This window comes from Melanotaenia boesemani, chromosome 11 (assembly GCF_017639745.1).
Source record: "Melanotaenia boesemani isolate fMelBoe1 chromosome 11, fMelBoe1.pri, whole genome shotgun sequence".
Taxonomy (NCBI): Eukaryota; Metazoa; Chordata; class Actinopteri; order Atheriniformes; family Melanotaeniidae; genus Melanotaenia; species Melanotaenia boesemani.
Genome location: NC_055692.1, coordinates 8,788,482 through 8,803,087, shown reverse-complemented (window position 1 = coordinate 8,803,087; position 14,606 = coordinate 8,788,482). Strand labels below are relative to the sequence as shown.

Genomic DNA, 14,606 nt, shown 5'->3' with positions numbered 1-14,606 from the left:
ACAAATGGCAACCTGCCATATCTAAGTTAAAATCAGTACTGATGGGTATAAATTAATTAACCCGTCTTGGTGATAAATTAAGCAAATGATTTCAGTTATTTCTCCTTGTAGTTTTATCACTACATTTCCCATATTCACTATTTAATGGCATTTCATGCATCCATTGGTTGTGAGCTTAGTTTAGCTTGCAAACTGTCATATAGGCACTGCATGGGGAGTTAAGGGCTGAGGTCAAGGACCCACAGTAGTTTACCTTGCCAGTCAGGGGGCTTCTCTAGGTCCATCTCCTTAGCCACTAGGCCAACCCCCCTTCCTAAATAGTTAGAATGACTATTTAGTTAAGATCATTGCATTTTTTGGATAGCCAAAGTTCTTGTTATGCAAGTAATGTAAAAAATCAATTAAGCTCAAGTTTAAAATAGATCATTTCAACTGTGCAAGGAGAAAAAGTTACTTTGTCCTTTGCTGGAAAAGAGAACCTTGAGAGAATTTTGCTCTTGTTTGGCATTTCATGAAAAAAAACATCAATAAGAACAATCTAAAATTTTAAATATCAAAATAGACTAATTACTGGTGAAAAAGTTCTCACAATGAAGTAAATAGCTCCCTCTCTGCTGCAGTAAAATAACCTGTCAGACTTCATTGAACTCTGCATCAGTCTTCGGTATCTAAACATTTTACTTCCTTCTTTCACCACTATGTCTTTGTGCCTCCTTCCCCTCTTTCTCCACATCCTGCGCTTGCTTTATTTCTCTTTCAGCCTCACTAATTTGCAATTGATTAGCTGTCCTCTCTCACTGCCATGCTCCGCACCTCCCGTACCCCTCCTCCCTCCTTATGCCTCCTCCCTTCCTCCCAGTCTGTCCTCTCCTCCATCTACGAGTCAATTTCTCTTTAACGAGCGTCGGTACATTTCTCTCCCTGGGCACCAGAGCTCTTCTGTGTAAATAAAACAGAGAGCAGAGCCAAAAATCAATGGGCCTATTACCCTTAAAAAATGCTAAACAAGCAATATTAGCGACTCAGTTGGTAGTGGAGGCTGACTGCCTTAATACCCCCCTGCAAGAATCATCACCATCATCCTTCTCTTAAATCCACTCATCCACACAATGAGCCACATACTTTAGATTGCTATAAGGAATACCACAACAGAAAAACTACATTAATGCCCAAAACGCATTAATTCAATGCTATCTGTTTCCAAAACTAACATAAAAAACACACACATGAAGCCATGCACACACACAAACTGCTGGCAGAAATTAGGGAACCGCTCTCCTGACAAAAATCATTCGGCACCACACAGAGCTACAGGCCACATTTTACCGCTTCTCATTTTGTCTATCTTGCCCATACAAACAAAACGCACACTCACACGCAGACACACACAAACAGCAGCAGGCAGCCAGGATTTATAGTAGACACCCCATATTTCATCAGACAACTCTGATTAGTGTGCTAGTAAAAGGCTGTGTGTGTGTGTGCACAGCAATCACACATGGAAACACACATTCAGACAGAGAATCAAACACAAAAAGCAAAGCACAAGTAAATGTGAGCACACTCGTACCGTGCACAGATTCACAAATAGTGCATACAAAACTAAATAAACAACTACAGTGTGCCTACAGACAAATACACAAAGAAACACACACAGACAGAGTAAACATGTGCAGTATGTACGGGCTGTTAAACACACACACACACACACACACAGCAAAGCAAACACACTGTATAGCTACAGAAAAACACATAAGCACAGCAAGACAAAGGCCAAGCATTTATTACTTCCTTTCATACTGACACACACACCACACACATCATTTCTGTGGAAATGAATTTGTAGCTGGTTAGCTGTGGTCCATTTACCATGGCAGCTGATGTGCTTAACGCAGACATTTATGCTAATGCCACTCAGTGTTTAAAAAAAAGGAGGAAAAAAGAAAGGCAGAGGTAATGTAAAGGCTCGTTAAAGGCCAAATCCTCGTCGGCTCCAGACATTTTTCAGCCAATTTTCTTGTTCAATTAAGCTGATGAAATTATTACCCGCATGTAAAGGAACTATTCATCCTTACAAAGCAACCAACAGCTCTGAAATAAGACGGATGAAGAGAGAGTTCAAATTCTTGAATGGGTCATTTTCAATGGCACTCCTTCAAATTAGCAGATTTTCTTCATGAAATCACCCAAAAAGTTGAAAAATAGCAATATTTGAATGTAAAAATGCACTAAACCCAGAAAACGTCGTGATTTTTGCAAATATAAGCAAAATATTGACACCTTTAAAAGAGAGTGAAAAGCAGATACTACAGTTTTTTTTGTTTGTTTTGTTTTTTATGTTACAGCACCTTTGCTGGATTTGGAAACGTGATTTCTGCATTAAAATTCTGCTGATTTTATAAATATCTTCAAATACAGCAGTAAAGACCTTTCAGGAAATGGCAAACATCCATGCATCATACACGATTATGTGACTGAATGGCTGCTATTGCTCAGGTGGACAAGCAGGTTGTCGTCTAATTGCAGCCCCTCCACACAACATACCCGAAGTTGCTCCAGATGGCAGGCCAGAGCTTTGCACAACAGTTCCACTCCCTCCAATTTTGGTACACCAATGTGTGACCATATAGCTTTTTTTAAGAACCACTGAGTTTAAAAGGTGTCATGTAAGTGCTGTGCAAACCATTACTGCTGCTAACGCCAGAATATCAAGGGGAGGGAATATGACCATAAAGCTGCAAAGGAGGTAAGAGGGCAAAATAGTTCAAATTATGTCGTCTTGCAGAGGGCAGCAAAACTGTCAACATCAGGTTGTATAAAATGTGAGGCCTGGAGAAACTTCAATTTCAAAACTGCCATAAAGTGACTGCAGTTTGTCTTTTTCTATTGAACCTTGCAGGAATGGGGGTGATAGTAGCCATATATAAATGACACATCAGAATGCAACAGCATCAACAAATTTAAAAGCAAAAAACTCATGTTGATCTTGTTTCTGTCTACTTTCCTCTAATAAAAAACTTCAGTGCAGCTTGAATCAGCAACTTCTTTTTTAGTAAAAAAAATAAATAAATAAAAAAAAAAGCTTCTTACCTGCTTGTGCATCTCGATGTTCAATCCATATGACATTTCATAGTACTAAAAAAAAAAAATCAAGATTAAAAACGAGGTTAATCATACATGTCTTTGTGTTGCACACCATAAAAATACCAATGGCTGCAAGTGTAGTGAGACTCACCATAACATAGTGTCTCTGCATCTCAGTTTTCTCACTGGCCAGTTTCTCACATTCCAATTTCAGACTGAAAAACAGGAAATAAAAAGATTATATTTGTTTGCATCTGCGTCAGACTCCTGAAAAAGTACAAACAATCAGTGCAAATTAAAAATAATCTGGAATGGCAGCTGATGTTGAACGTGTCACATCATGCTGAGACTAAACACGTTTTGCCAAAATGTGACATTAACACACTTCAAATGCAGGTGCAACTAGCAGACTGTATTGCCCCAAAAGGTGCTACATCCTATTTCTTTAAAAATACACACTGAACAAAACAGATCCAAACAAATATCATTTAAAAAGCTTTTTGGATCTGAACAGCTTCCTCCTGCACAAACACACACAGGAACTTACACATCAGGGGCAGTGTTGTAATTACTGGATCAATGGACAAACACACAAACCTCATCATATATTCTTACGGTGTGAGTGGGAGCTTAAAACTGCACCATCAACAAAAAAAGCAACCAGATAATGAGAATCAATTTTAGACAAAAAGCTTAGCTCTTAAAAATGTTCTGGGTTACAGGAAATCTTCAGGTTATGACCACACAGAGCTTTTTTTCAGCTTATGAAAAAATCATCAGGTGTGTAACATGTTTTTAACTACAGGTACAGAACTGCAGTTAAGTATTAATACTATAAGGAGATGGCATGGCTTTGTACTGTTGGATGAAAGCTATCTCATGCCAACTTCTCTTGAAATCTATTAACCAAAAAGCCATTCCTCAAGACAATCATTTTTAATTTTTGGTGTATTCTCAGAGCAAAGAACTGTGTTCACCCCACTTTCTCCAAATCCACGCTCCTGTTAGGATTTCACTGGTAAGAAACCGTTTGATGTGGGTGGCTGCTGCATTAAACATGCAGCTCATTATCCTCAGTTCAGCCCGTTCAGCCCCCAGGATTGACCAGAAAACTGGACCACTGGTTCATCTCACCAGGTGATTGGACAATAATTACAAGGTGGCCAGAAGTGGGCGATTATTATGCATAGGTATCGTGCTTATGGTTCTGCCCTGTAGCAACGCATTTCACACTTCATCATGTCGGGTAAAACAGCATTTCACACCACTTGCACTTGCAGAGAGAGACATGCATACCAAGGTCAATGGGTTTTACCTGTGTTTAGCTGGTGATAGATGGACCTGAGACAAATAAGGCCTACAACGCTGGTGTGTGAGCTTCATAAGGAGCATTTAAGGAGGGAGTGTTTGCAGCATCTTGACATGGTCAAACTAAGAATGTTTCATTGATCAATCATAAGTTGGATAGGTTTCTGGCTGGTATTTCTTGTCATTGCATCATGTATCTTCCAAATATGTTGGTCATACTGAATAAGTCATACATGACTGGTGCAAGCATCGACACATAATCCAATCTTTTTCTAACATTTCGCGGCCTCTGCCTTATTTGATGGTTGTTTACATGTTCTAACTAATCATGTGATTGCAACCGATTAGTGTGTTTACTGGTTTCTTGATTAACCATTTGCTCCATCAATATAAAGTTAACATTGTATTGGGGGAAAAAAAACATGAGAACAATAATTTCTTATAGAGCCCAAACTACTGACCTACAGTCTCAAATCCAAGCTCATCCAAATTTTCCAGAAAACCATTTAAAATGACTTAATTCGTTATTTCCCCTTCCTTATAAGTTAATCAACCAATTTATTCAGTTCTAATGTGAACAAAGAATAGCAACATATAAATCACTGCTCAAAAATAGAGAAAGCTTTCCGTTGTTTTCCTCAGAACTCTTACCTGTGGTACTGGGCTTGCAAGAACTGGAACTCCTCCTTGATCCGGTCGCAGGACTCGGTGACAGTGAACTTGAACGGCTGTCCCGGCTGGTGGGGGACCTCAACCCAATCCAAAATAGCATGCAAGAGAAGAGAGCAAGAACTGAGCCACCAAAATGTAGTGTCATGACTAACGCAGGCAGGACTTGTAACTGACAATAGACCTCTGTGATAGCCTTTTTTTTTTATTTCTCTCAGTCTTCTCACACGCTAAACCACTCACAGCCACACACATACAGCTGCAGCACTTTTACAATGAGCGCAATTGTCCGTGCGAGCGCACAGTGGCACGGAAACTTGATCTAAACTGATTACGCACCAGACGCGCGGCTGTTAATCAGCGCTGTTTTGACACACTGCCTTGAATGCTGTCTACTTACCGGATGCCGTGCCGGTGGATACATCTTGCTCAGGTCTCGAATCATTGAAAATTAGTGCAAAGGTCATCCACACGAAAACAAAATATGTGAGAGATTTCCGTCCCCTGTGCGTAAAAAGGTCGGTCAGCGGCTGGTTTGCAGACTACGAGCAGGTTCCGTAAAGAGTGGAAACATCCTTGGACCCTCGACTAGTCCAAAGAAATATGAGTGTTTTTAAAAGTCCACTCGGATTAATTATCAAAGCAGAAGCTGCTTCAGTCTTCTTCGAATTCTCCAACAATTTTTTTTCTGTTTGCGTAAAGATCAAACCTTTCCTAATGAGCTACGAACCAATCTCACATTTTTCTCTGAATTTTCCTACAAAGCAGCAACTTTTGGCATGTCGTGACACAGCTTGTCCATGGCTGAGCTTCTCCAGCTGGTCCCGCTGTCGCGCATCTATCTGCTGTTCTTTTCTACAGCCCGTTCACATCCTTGTACCGCACCGGCCGAGCGACCACCTCGCTAACTGTACCAGGCTGCCCCTGCGACGCCAAATTTAGAAGCAACCAGTCATAGTAGCGCAATTACATATTCACAACAATTACAAGAGCCTGTACCGTGACGTTGGGACGTGTAGTTTAATTCGTTTAAGTCGATAATAAGCCCTACAGATGTGAGTCTGCTGTAAAGAACTACAACTTCCCGGCTCCTCCGCGAAGTACACCCCCCCACCCCCACCCAAACGCCAATGGTCGGTGATCTGAAGGAGGAGCGGAACCATTAAAGACAGCCAATAGTGACAAAAAGCTAACATACTGCGCTGCATCGTCCTGCCAGTCACCCACAAGTCGACCAATCACATCCGCAACGACTCCAATTATGCAGAACCCCACGTGGGGACTCGGCGTGGAACAAGAAGATGTCACAGGGATTGATCTAGAAACTATCTGTTATGTGGTGTTTTTTCCAGACAGAAGCGACCATATGGCCTAGAGGTGTCTCGTGTTTTTTGCTGTTGTTTAATGAAATAGCCTATTAAACAGTCTGCGATTATATACACAGGCGGCACCTACCCTGCAATTAAATTCTCATTCAGGCAACACTTAGGTACTTCAGCCTGCTTGCAAAGGGTGTACATCATCTAGAGAGCTGACAAGATAATGTAAACACTTGCATCTGAATTACTATTACAGCTGAAAATGTAGATTGTATGCTAACTACCTCTTTATACTTATTTTAGTTAATTTCTGTAAAATGAGTAAAATAGGTCAAATTTGAATTATGAAGGATTGTTGGTCCTGTGATAGCATGTAAAAAATTTTTTTTAAATATACACCTGCATTCTTTCATTCACAGTGTATTACTTAGATTGTATCAAACATTAACTGTGGAACAATGTTAATTTTATAATGAATTTAAAAATCTAACAGGTACCTAACAGGTAACAAGCAGCTTTCTTGACTCAAAAATAATCTAACAGGAAAAAAAAAAAAAATTCTTATTTTACTGGGTCTTTTGCATGTTTACCACACAATTCTTCTCCCTTTACATGAGTTGGGGAAGGGACTTGATTCTTTTTTTTTTTTTACCTGTTACATCATGGCCCAAAACATCTTTTAGCTATTTGGAAAAGAGTAAGTTAAATGGTGAATTGAAAATGTCACTGCCCTGAACATTTTGTTTATGCTGTGTGTTTTATATTTAATCAAATAAGATGATGTGGTTATCTTCTGATATTACTGACTTTCTCTGTTACTTCCAGGTCAAACCCAGCACAAAGCACTTGAACACCTTGGTCAGTTTCAGCACCATAGAGGGAATATTTGACTTCAATGATCTGAGAATGATTTTGTGCTACTTTTAGTGCAACATGTTTACACGTACTTTAAAGCTACAATAAATGAGTTATCAACCTTAAACCCTCATGCTTCTAACTTATTTTAATTGGTACAATAACATTCATTATGCACTTTCTTAGAGCTGCCATTGCCCTGCATTGTCCCAGGGCTGCAAAACCACTCTTCAAAACTTTCTTTTTTTCCAGCCCAAAGCTTCACGTGACAGCTGTGCTTTGCTTCACACACTAGCAACTGGATATCAACTCACTGGCGTTTTTTGAACACACATCATGGCCAATTCAGCATAGAGAGGCAAGAGAACATTATTGGAAAAGAAACTGAGAAAGTGAAAGAGCAGGAGATAAGACGAAAGTCAACATCGGACTGACTTTTACTGACTGGAAAGAGCTCAGAGAAGAATCAGGATGCAAGGTGAATGCCCCATTAGCCTTCATTAGGGGGTCCCTAAAGAATATGTTGTACATATTTGCGGAAAAAGTGTCAACAGACTGAATAAACTTTATGTATCCTGCTTGCACATTCACATCAATTACAATATAGGCTATGTAAAATTACTTAAAGCAGCCAGAATAAACTTTAAAGCCCATTTTGCAGCTTTCAACCCTTAAAGTGCAACAATCCAATTAAAATTGCTGAGTAAGGTGAAATATCACAACACAAACTCTTAAAGCTTACACCATTCACTTTGAGGGAATGAGTGTATATAGAATGTCCGCCTGCATTTGTGGCTTTTAGTGTATGTTCATTGTGCCTAGATAAAACACACTGTTGCTGGGTCAGCAGCTCTCTTAAATGCTGCCGTCAGTCATGTAGCAGAACTAAGTGACTATGGCAAAACATTAAAAAAGAAAGAAAATCGTTTTATGCTGCATCTTTTTCTTTTTCTCTCAACTTTTCATCACTTATTTGAAATATTTGGAATCAGATTTGTTGAAATGTGTGGATGGGTTTTATTAAAGAAAGGTTCGTTTTTTTTTTCTTGCTCATACACACAGATATACAAGTCCTCCATCCTCGTCTCTATCTTCTCTGTAGTCCCTGCCTTCCTCCTCATACATACACAGGATTGTAGTCACACACCAACTCAGCCATTCAAATACACATCTCTATCTACCGCACATACAAACTAATATCTCAGGTAAGCACAGGGCCTAAAGTGACCTGCTGTTGTGGTGCGTGAATCCACTAAGGCTGTGAAAAAGGTAATATCTCGTCCTCCCTCCTTCCCCTCCAAGGGTTGAGGCTTGATGTGGACGAACAGAGGAGGTGCAGAGGTGAGGGAGGGGGCAGGTGAGGAGGAATAAACAGATTTATTTGCCTGCGCCCCTCTCTGATTATTTTGCCCCTGCCTTTTGTTCCAGACCTTATGAAACCCAAATGTCAAGTGAGGCGAGGGCCTCATATCGAGTCCTGTCAATCACGGTCCTCTGCGCACCTGAAGCTCTGATGCTGGATTATTGGCTTCAACACAAGGGCTGCCTTTGCCATCAGGCACATAGGCAATTCGACGACAGTCAAGGTTTTTTTTTCTCCTTAAGAGGAACTTCATTTGGCAGCTGATGCACAGGAGATTGCAAAGGAGCGGATTTTGAGGGTAGATAGTAGCAAGCTAAATATGTGTGTGTGGGTGTGTGGGTGGATGTGTGTATGTGTAAGGGAGTTGTAGAGCAGCTTAGCAAGGGAGGGAAGGTGAGATTAAGTGGGAGGAGGCTGTCTTGACATGGGTTTTGGTGGGGAGCAGTTGGCTCGGACTCCCGGCCTTAACATCTTGCTCAGTACAGATGCCAACCAGATATCAGAACCTGTAGCCTGCATTACATTACTCAAACATCCTCTTTTCCTTATCACTTGTTCACACACAGAATTACAAACACTTTCTGTAATATCAACTGGTTTTTAACACTGTTTTTTCATTATGGCCTTTTGACGGTCATGCTCCCCCTTAACACTAAGCTGACTCACTGAACTTAAAATGGTATAAACCTGTCATTGGCTACTATCTTCATGCCGCATTCCCTTCCCTTCCTCCACATCTGCTTATCCTTAAATTCACTTTTTACAGGAACAACCACCTCCAGTGTCCCAACATGCTTACTGGAAATGGGAAGTTTTTACACCAGAGATGCACCAAGGAAAGAACCTGTATTAAGAATCCTGAACTAAAATCTAAGGAAGATTTTGATGATGCCAGAGAACAGGAGTAAACAACCTGATAGCTTAAGATGAAGCACATAAAAGAAATGTAACCAGTAGGAGTGAAAAAGTCTGAATAGAGCTTATTGGACTTGTCTTGTGGTTTTATGCATGTGTTTTTTATGTCCCGCTGACTCCTGATCTATTTTATATTTTTTTGTCTTTTGTCCCTATTTGTATTGCCCTGGTCTTGTCCATCCAACACCATTTTCCTCTGGGATTTCTAAGGAGGCTGCCTAATGTAACACTCCCTTCAGCTTTCATTTTTCTTGTAGGTTAGAATTCAAACCTGGGAATGACTTTACACCAGAGTGACCATGTTCCACCTGGAAGTCAGAAAACCAGTGGGATTTGCTCACTGATGTGCAAACTGGCCAACCTAGCTATCAAAAGCAACAAGCTGATAGCAAAGAGTTTCATTCCGGTTGATTTTCCTTTTAAAATTCTAACATCCAAGTTCAAGTGGAATGCCTAGTAAAACATTCTCATCAGGAATGTAACTATACCTGTTTTTTTGTTTGTTTGTTGTTGTTATTTTTCCAATATTCCAAAATTATAAGTTAATTGGGACACAAAATCTTCAGTTTAGAGGTAAAAAATGGTATGTCCAAATTTAGGAAATAATAACAAGAAGAAGAAGGGGGGGTCACAGAAAAAATATTTATTAAACTGATTATAATTTGACTTTTTTTTAAAGGTAGAGAATCTTTGTTTATGCATGAAACAATAATAATAGCAATGATTCAGTATATCTCTCAGCATTTTTATTTCACTTTCTCCATTTCTGAGTAGTTAATTTGATCCATTTTCAGTGAGCTTAAGTCTGGTACACATATAAGGATTTTATAAATCTGAAGAGATTTTTTATCTGTTAGAGATCCCACACATAAAGATAAAAAATCAGACATTTAACAGTTTTGATCGTACTGTGTGTGGTGTGCTCAGATAATCTCAGCACAGAGCAACATACACATAAAAATGCTGTCTCACAACCGATCTAGAATCTAGTCCTCCGAGCCAGAAACCCTGTGTGATCAAACATGATCAAACAAAAACAAAGAAGAAGAAACATAGCAACAACCAGAAAAACGAAGAAGAACCATGGCAACAACCGGAAAACACAACACACGGCATAGCAGAGGACAAGCACAATGAAGTAACGATGGTGGTCTTACAACAATTATTAACAGAGAAATCCAGAACTGAAAAAATAACCCAACAGACTGGCGACAGCATGACCAAGGGCTTTATATCCTTCCTACTCTCCAGTCAGCTCACTCTCTGATTGGCTACAGTCTGTTCCACGTCACAATCCACACAGTAATGACTCAGGAGTTGTTGACTTTTCTCACACACGTGAAGATGATTGTCTGATTGTTGGCCATGACCCCTTTCGGAGCCAATTGTCGGGACAAATTCAATCTTAACACACCTCAGACCAAATGAGATTTAAGATAATCGGGCATTAGTCGTCCTTGATCAGGGACAAAAACAGCCTGATAATCTTAATGTGAGCACCCAGCTTTAGTTATCCCTTGCTTGATGCAGAAGATGGAGCAATACCACCAGAAATTGTGTTTTGCAGTGTTGAGCAGAATGGCTGACATGCAACCAGGGAAAAAACAAACCAGAGACGAAGAGAATCAGGAAGGGAACAAAAAAGAAGATGAATAAAGACAAGCACAACAAAGCTCGCACAGTTTTGTCAACAGCAACAAATTGTGTAAGCTTTTGAAGAAAGACTATGTGCAAATGTTTAGGGTGTGTTGGACAGTTGGAGTAAACTTTATAGCGATGCATTACGGCTACCAAACAGTGTCTGAAACTGATGTCGGCTTGCGGGAGTGAACTTAGCACTAGCGGAGGAATTGACTGAACAACCATGGAAGTATGAGGATGGCGTTGTATGACAATGTTTGAAACTTACTTTGATATTTATGTATGTAAGGCAGCATAAAAGGGATTTTATGTGCATAAATAGGGACGTCTGTTTCAAACGTTGTCATACATCGCCGTCCTCATACATCCATGAGTCTTTTGCGTTGCCATCAAATCGGGACTTAAGAGACATCGTATCTGTCTCTTAAGTCACAGATATCCTGACATGCCAATTAAACTCACACTTTCAATGTCCAGGGAATATCTCTTACTGACACACATCAGAATAAGAGAAAGTTATTATAAAGCTTGTAATAGCTCATAAAGAAAAGGTTATCTAAAGATCTTTAAATACTAAGAAACATTGCATAATTCTTGAGTGAAATTCTTTAAAAAAAAATAAACAGAAATATCCCTCACGCATTCACAAGTGGGCATGCTTTTTGCTAAAAGTGATCCTGCAGACTTTTTCCTTTGTCTTAAAGGTCATCAGGGTTGCAGAGATATATATGTCAGGTACATTGTTCTTCACCAGCACATCATCTGAGTGTATAAAATACAGCTATGATAATAATGAAAGCTGTCAGTCGTTTTTGTGTTCAGGGTTTAGCGTTTAATGAATTTTACTTCATTGAGCACTATAACCGCTGGTTTGTGTTCTTAAATCTCCTGTCCTTATAGCAAGCTGTGTCTAAATCCCTCATGGTTGCCCCTTTAACACGTCATTAATCCCCGGCGGCCACCTCTTTGAACAGGGAGCTTGTGTGAAGGGATAACCAGGCCTCCTCAGACACAGAGACAGAAAGGCAGAGGCAGCGCAGTGGTGGATTTACTCCGCTACCAGCAGGTTAATCCTGCCTCCACACTGAGTGAGCAAGGGGAGGTGTGCATGTGCGTGTGTGTGTGTGTGTGACAGAGAGAGAGAGAGAGAGCGAGAGAGAGAGAGAGAGAGAGAGAGAGTGGATGTATGTGTGTCTTTTTTGGAGACAGTTAAGGATCGGCTCCATCTCGGTAACAACTCTGGGGAAACATCAGCATCTGGTGCTCAAAGTCATCCAGTCCCCCTGAAAGGAACGTACAGATTGCTGCCATTTCTGTATCAGATTACAAATGGAAGGATGCAGGAGTTGCGTTGATAAAAACTGAAACAGCATGGAGCGAACAGATGACAAACAGACTGAGAAAAAAATCAGAGACAGACTTATGAGGAGGAATTAATTACAAGGGAAGCAGTGACATCGAGAACAAAAATCCTAAGGGCCCAAACAGTGAAAAGAGCTGATCAAAACTCAAAACGACCCAAAAATGAATGACACTCTGAGAGCAGGTGCAAGTATTATGAGTTTGTTTAGCATGCATCCATTACATCCTAACATTTAATCAGTGTTTATGCATGACATATAATGTAGTTTCAAGTTAGTATGAGGAAATTTGAAATATTCTTATGTTAAGAGCTGTTTCTGTGCAGATATTCTAAGAAAATTTTAAATCTTCTACTGGCTGTATTGGTGCACCTTAATTCAAACGTCTTTCCCCCCTGTTCTCATTCAACTTCCATCTTTTTAAACCACACGTAACACAAAAAAAAAAGGCAATTATTTTTGAGTTCAATGTATTACATTAATATGGCAACAGGGCAGCTGCTTACTTATATTAGTCCTTGCCTTTGTCTGCTGTGCAGAAGTGTCTCAGACAGACAGTTGGACTTTTAACATTCTGTCTCTTCTTCAGTCTAAAAGACTAATCAGCCACTCGGCAGGGTTCTGGCTGCTAACCAGGACTAATTCTGCCTCCTGCCGAATGGTGACACACACTGGGACAGCCATGATTGGCTGTTACACACCAGGGGGTACACCTCTGATTGTCTGCTTAGCATATTTTCTCCCCTCATTCTGATGACACATACTTGCTCTCATCCTTATTGCAAATTGCAACGCAAAGGAAGCATAGATCGTGGCGAGCATGTGTTTGTATGTGTGTGTGTTATAAAATTGCACAACAGTGAGTGAGAAAATAACATTCAAGCCAGATCTCCTCCTCCCCTTTTCTGCGATCTTTTTTCTTTCTTTCACCTCTTTTTCCCCCACTTCTTCTCTTGCATCGCAGCACAGATCAGACAGAATGTCACCTCTACAAACTGCCACCAGCTAATTAGCTGTTAGCCGTGTTTGTGTTCTTGACTGATGACAGGATCATTTACTTTGGTCTCCAGCTGGCTCTGTTTGTCTGAGCCATCTCATTAACATGGCAAATTAGTCCCTCTCAGTCAGGGTTCTGCCTCACCCAATGAGAAGTGACTGGAATGCAAATCAATCAGGAGGGCGGGGAATTGGAAACCGCAAATTTGTGGCCAAGAGGAGAGGATGAGCAATACTGTGTAAACTAAAAAATCAAGTCAGCTTGTTTACTTTAAATAAAACAGACACAGAAAAAGGAATCTGAGCCATTTTGAGAAGCTCCGTACTGTGGAATGTGACTGTTATTAGTTCAAGGACATCAAGTGTAAATTGTTGAATCATTAATCTAAATTTGTGAGTTTAATTCCCCTAAAAGTGCAGCTTCATTCCCCATTCTAAAAACCCAAATTTAATCAGCAGCCATTCATCAACTCGATGCAAGGCCAACCAGGAACAGTATGTCTAAAAATTAAATAAAACCCTGGAGGGGGAAAAAATATATCAATAAATAAACAAGGCTCAACATATTAACACGCAGCACTGCCTGGCAAAAGACCCTTATTTGTCATCATTTCTTCGTAATTCTGCTAAGTGAGCTGTTAATACTTTCCAAGCGTAAAACAATCTCTTTAATTCAATATTCTGTCATCAGGTTTTTCTCCACATCAGCAGGAAGTTATTGATCATACTCTGGACTGCTTTCACAATGAGACAGCGGACTTTTTTCCTACATGTCCTGCAAATCTCCCAAATCAGCAAGTGCTTTTACATTTCCATCCTTGTGCAGCTGTGATTTATTATGTGGCTGTGGTTAAGAAATATCTGGGATAAGCGTTTTGCATCTTTTGTTGTCTCTCTCTCTCTCTCTCTCTCTTTCTTTTTTTTTTTTTTTTTTTTTTTTTTTTTTTGTCCAGCATGAAGCTGTAGATGACTGAGTCACTGGGGTTTTGTAAGGTACATTTGTGTTGTTAGAGGTGCATCAGGTTTCTATCTCTCCCCCATCTTTTCTCTGTGTGTGTGTGTGCGTTTTACTCCTTCAAGTCAATCTCTGTGAAG

General features: G+C 40.1%; 1 protein-coding gene across 3 annotated transcripts in view; it reads right to left on the bottom strand.

The window, feature by feature from the left end:
- Window positions 1–6,044, bottom strand: part of LOC121649450 (transducin-like enhancer protein 4) — a 45,784-nt gene extending 39,740 nt beyond the window's left edge. For 2 of the 3 annotated variants that reach the window (XM_042000294.1, XM_042000295.1), the window contains exons 1-4: window positions 5,462–6,044; window positions 5,044–5,141; window positions 3,236–3,299; window positions 3,091–3,135 (exon numbers count right to left, since the gene is read on the bottom strand). In XM_042000294.1, coding sequence (XP_041856228.1) covers window positions 3,091–3,135; window positions 3,236–3,299; window positions 5,044–5,141; window positions 5,462–5,506 — 252 coding nt within the window. In that variant the 5' untranslated portion in view covers window positions 5,507–6,044. The remainder of the gene's footprint in view (window positions 1–3,090; window positions 3,136–3,235; window positions 3,300–5,043; window positions 5,142–5,461) is intronic. The other variant, XM_042000296.1, reaches the window with a different exon arrangement.
- Window positions 6,045–14,606: the final 8,562 nt, after the last annotated feature.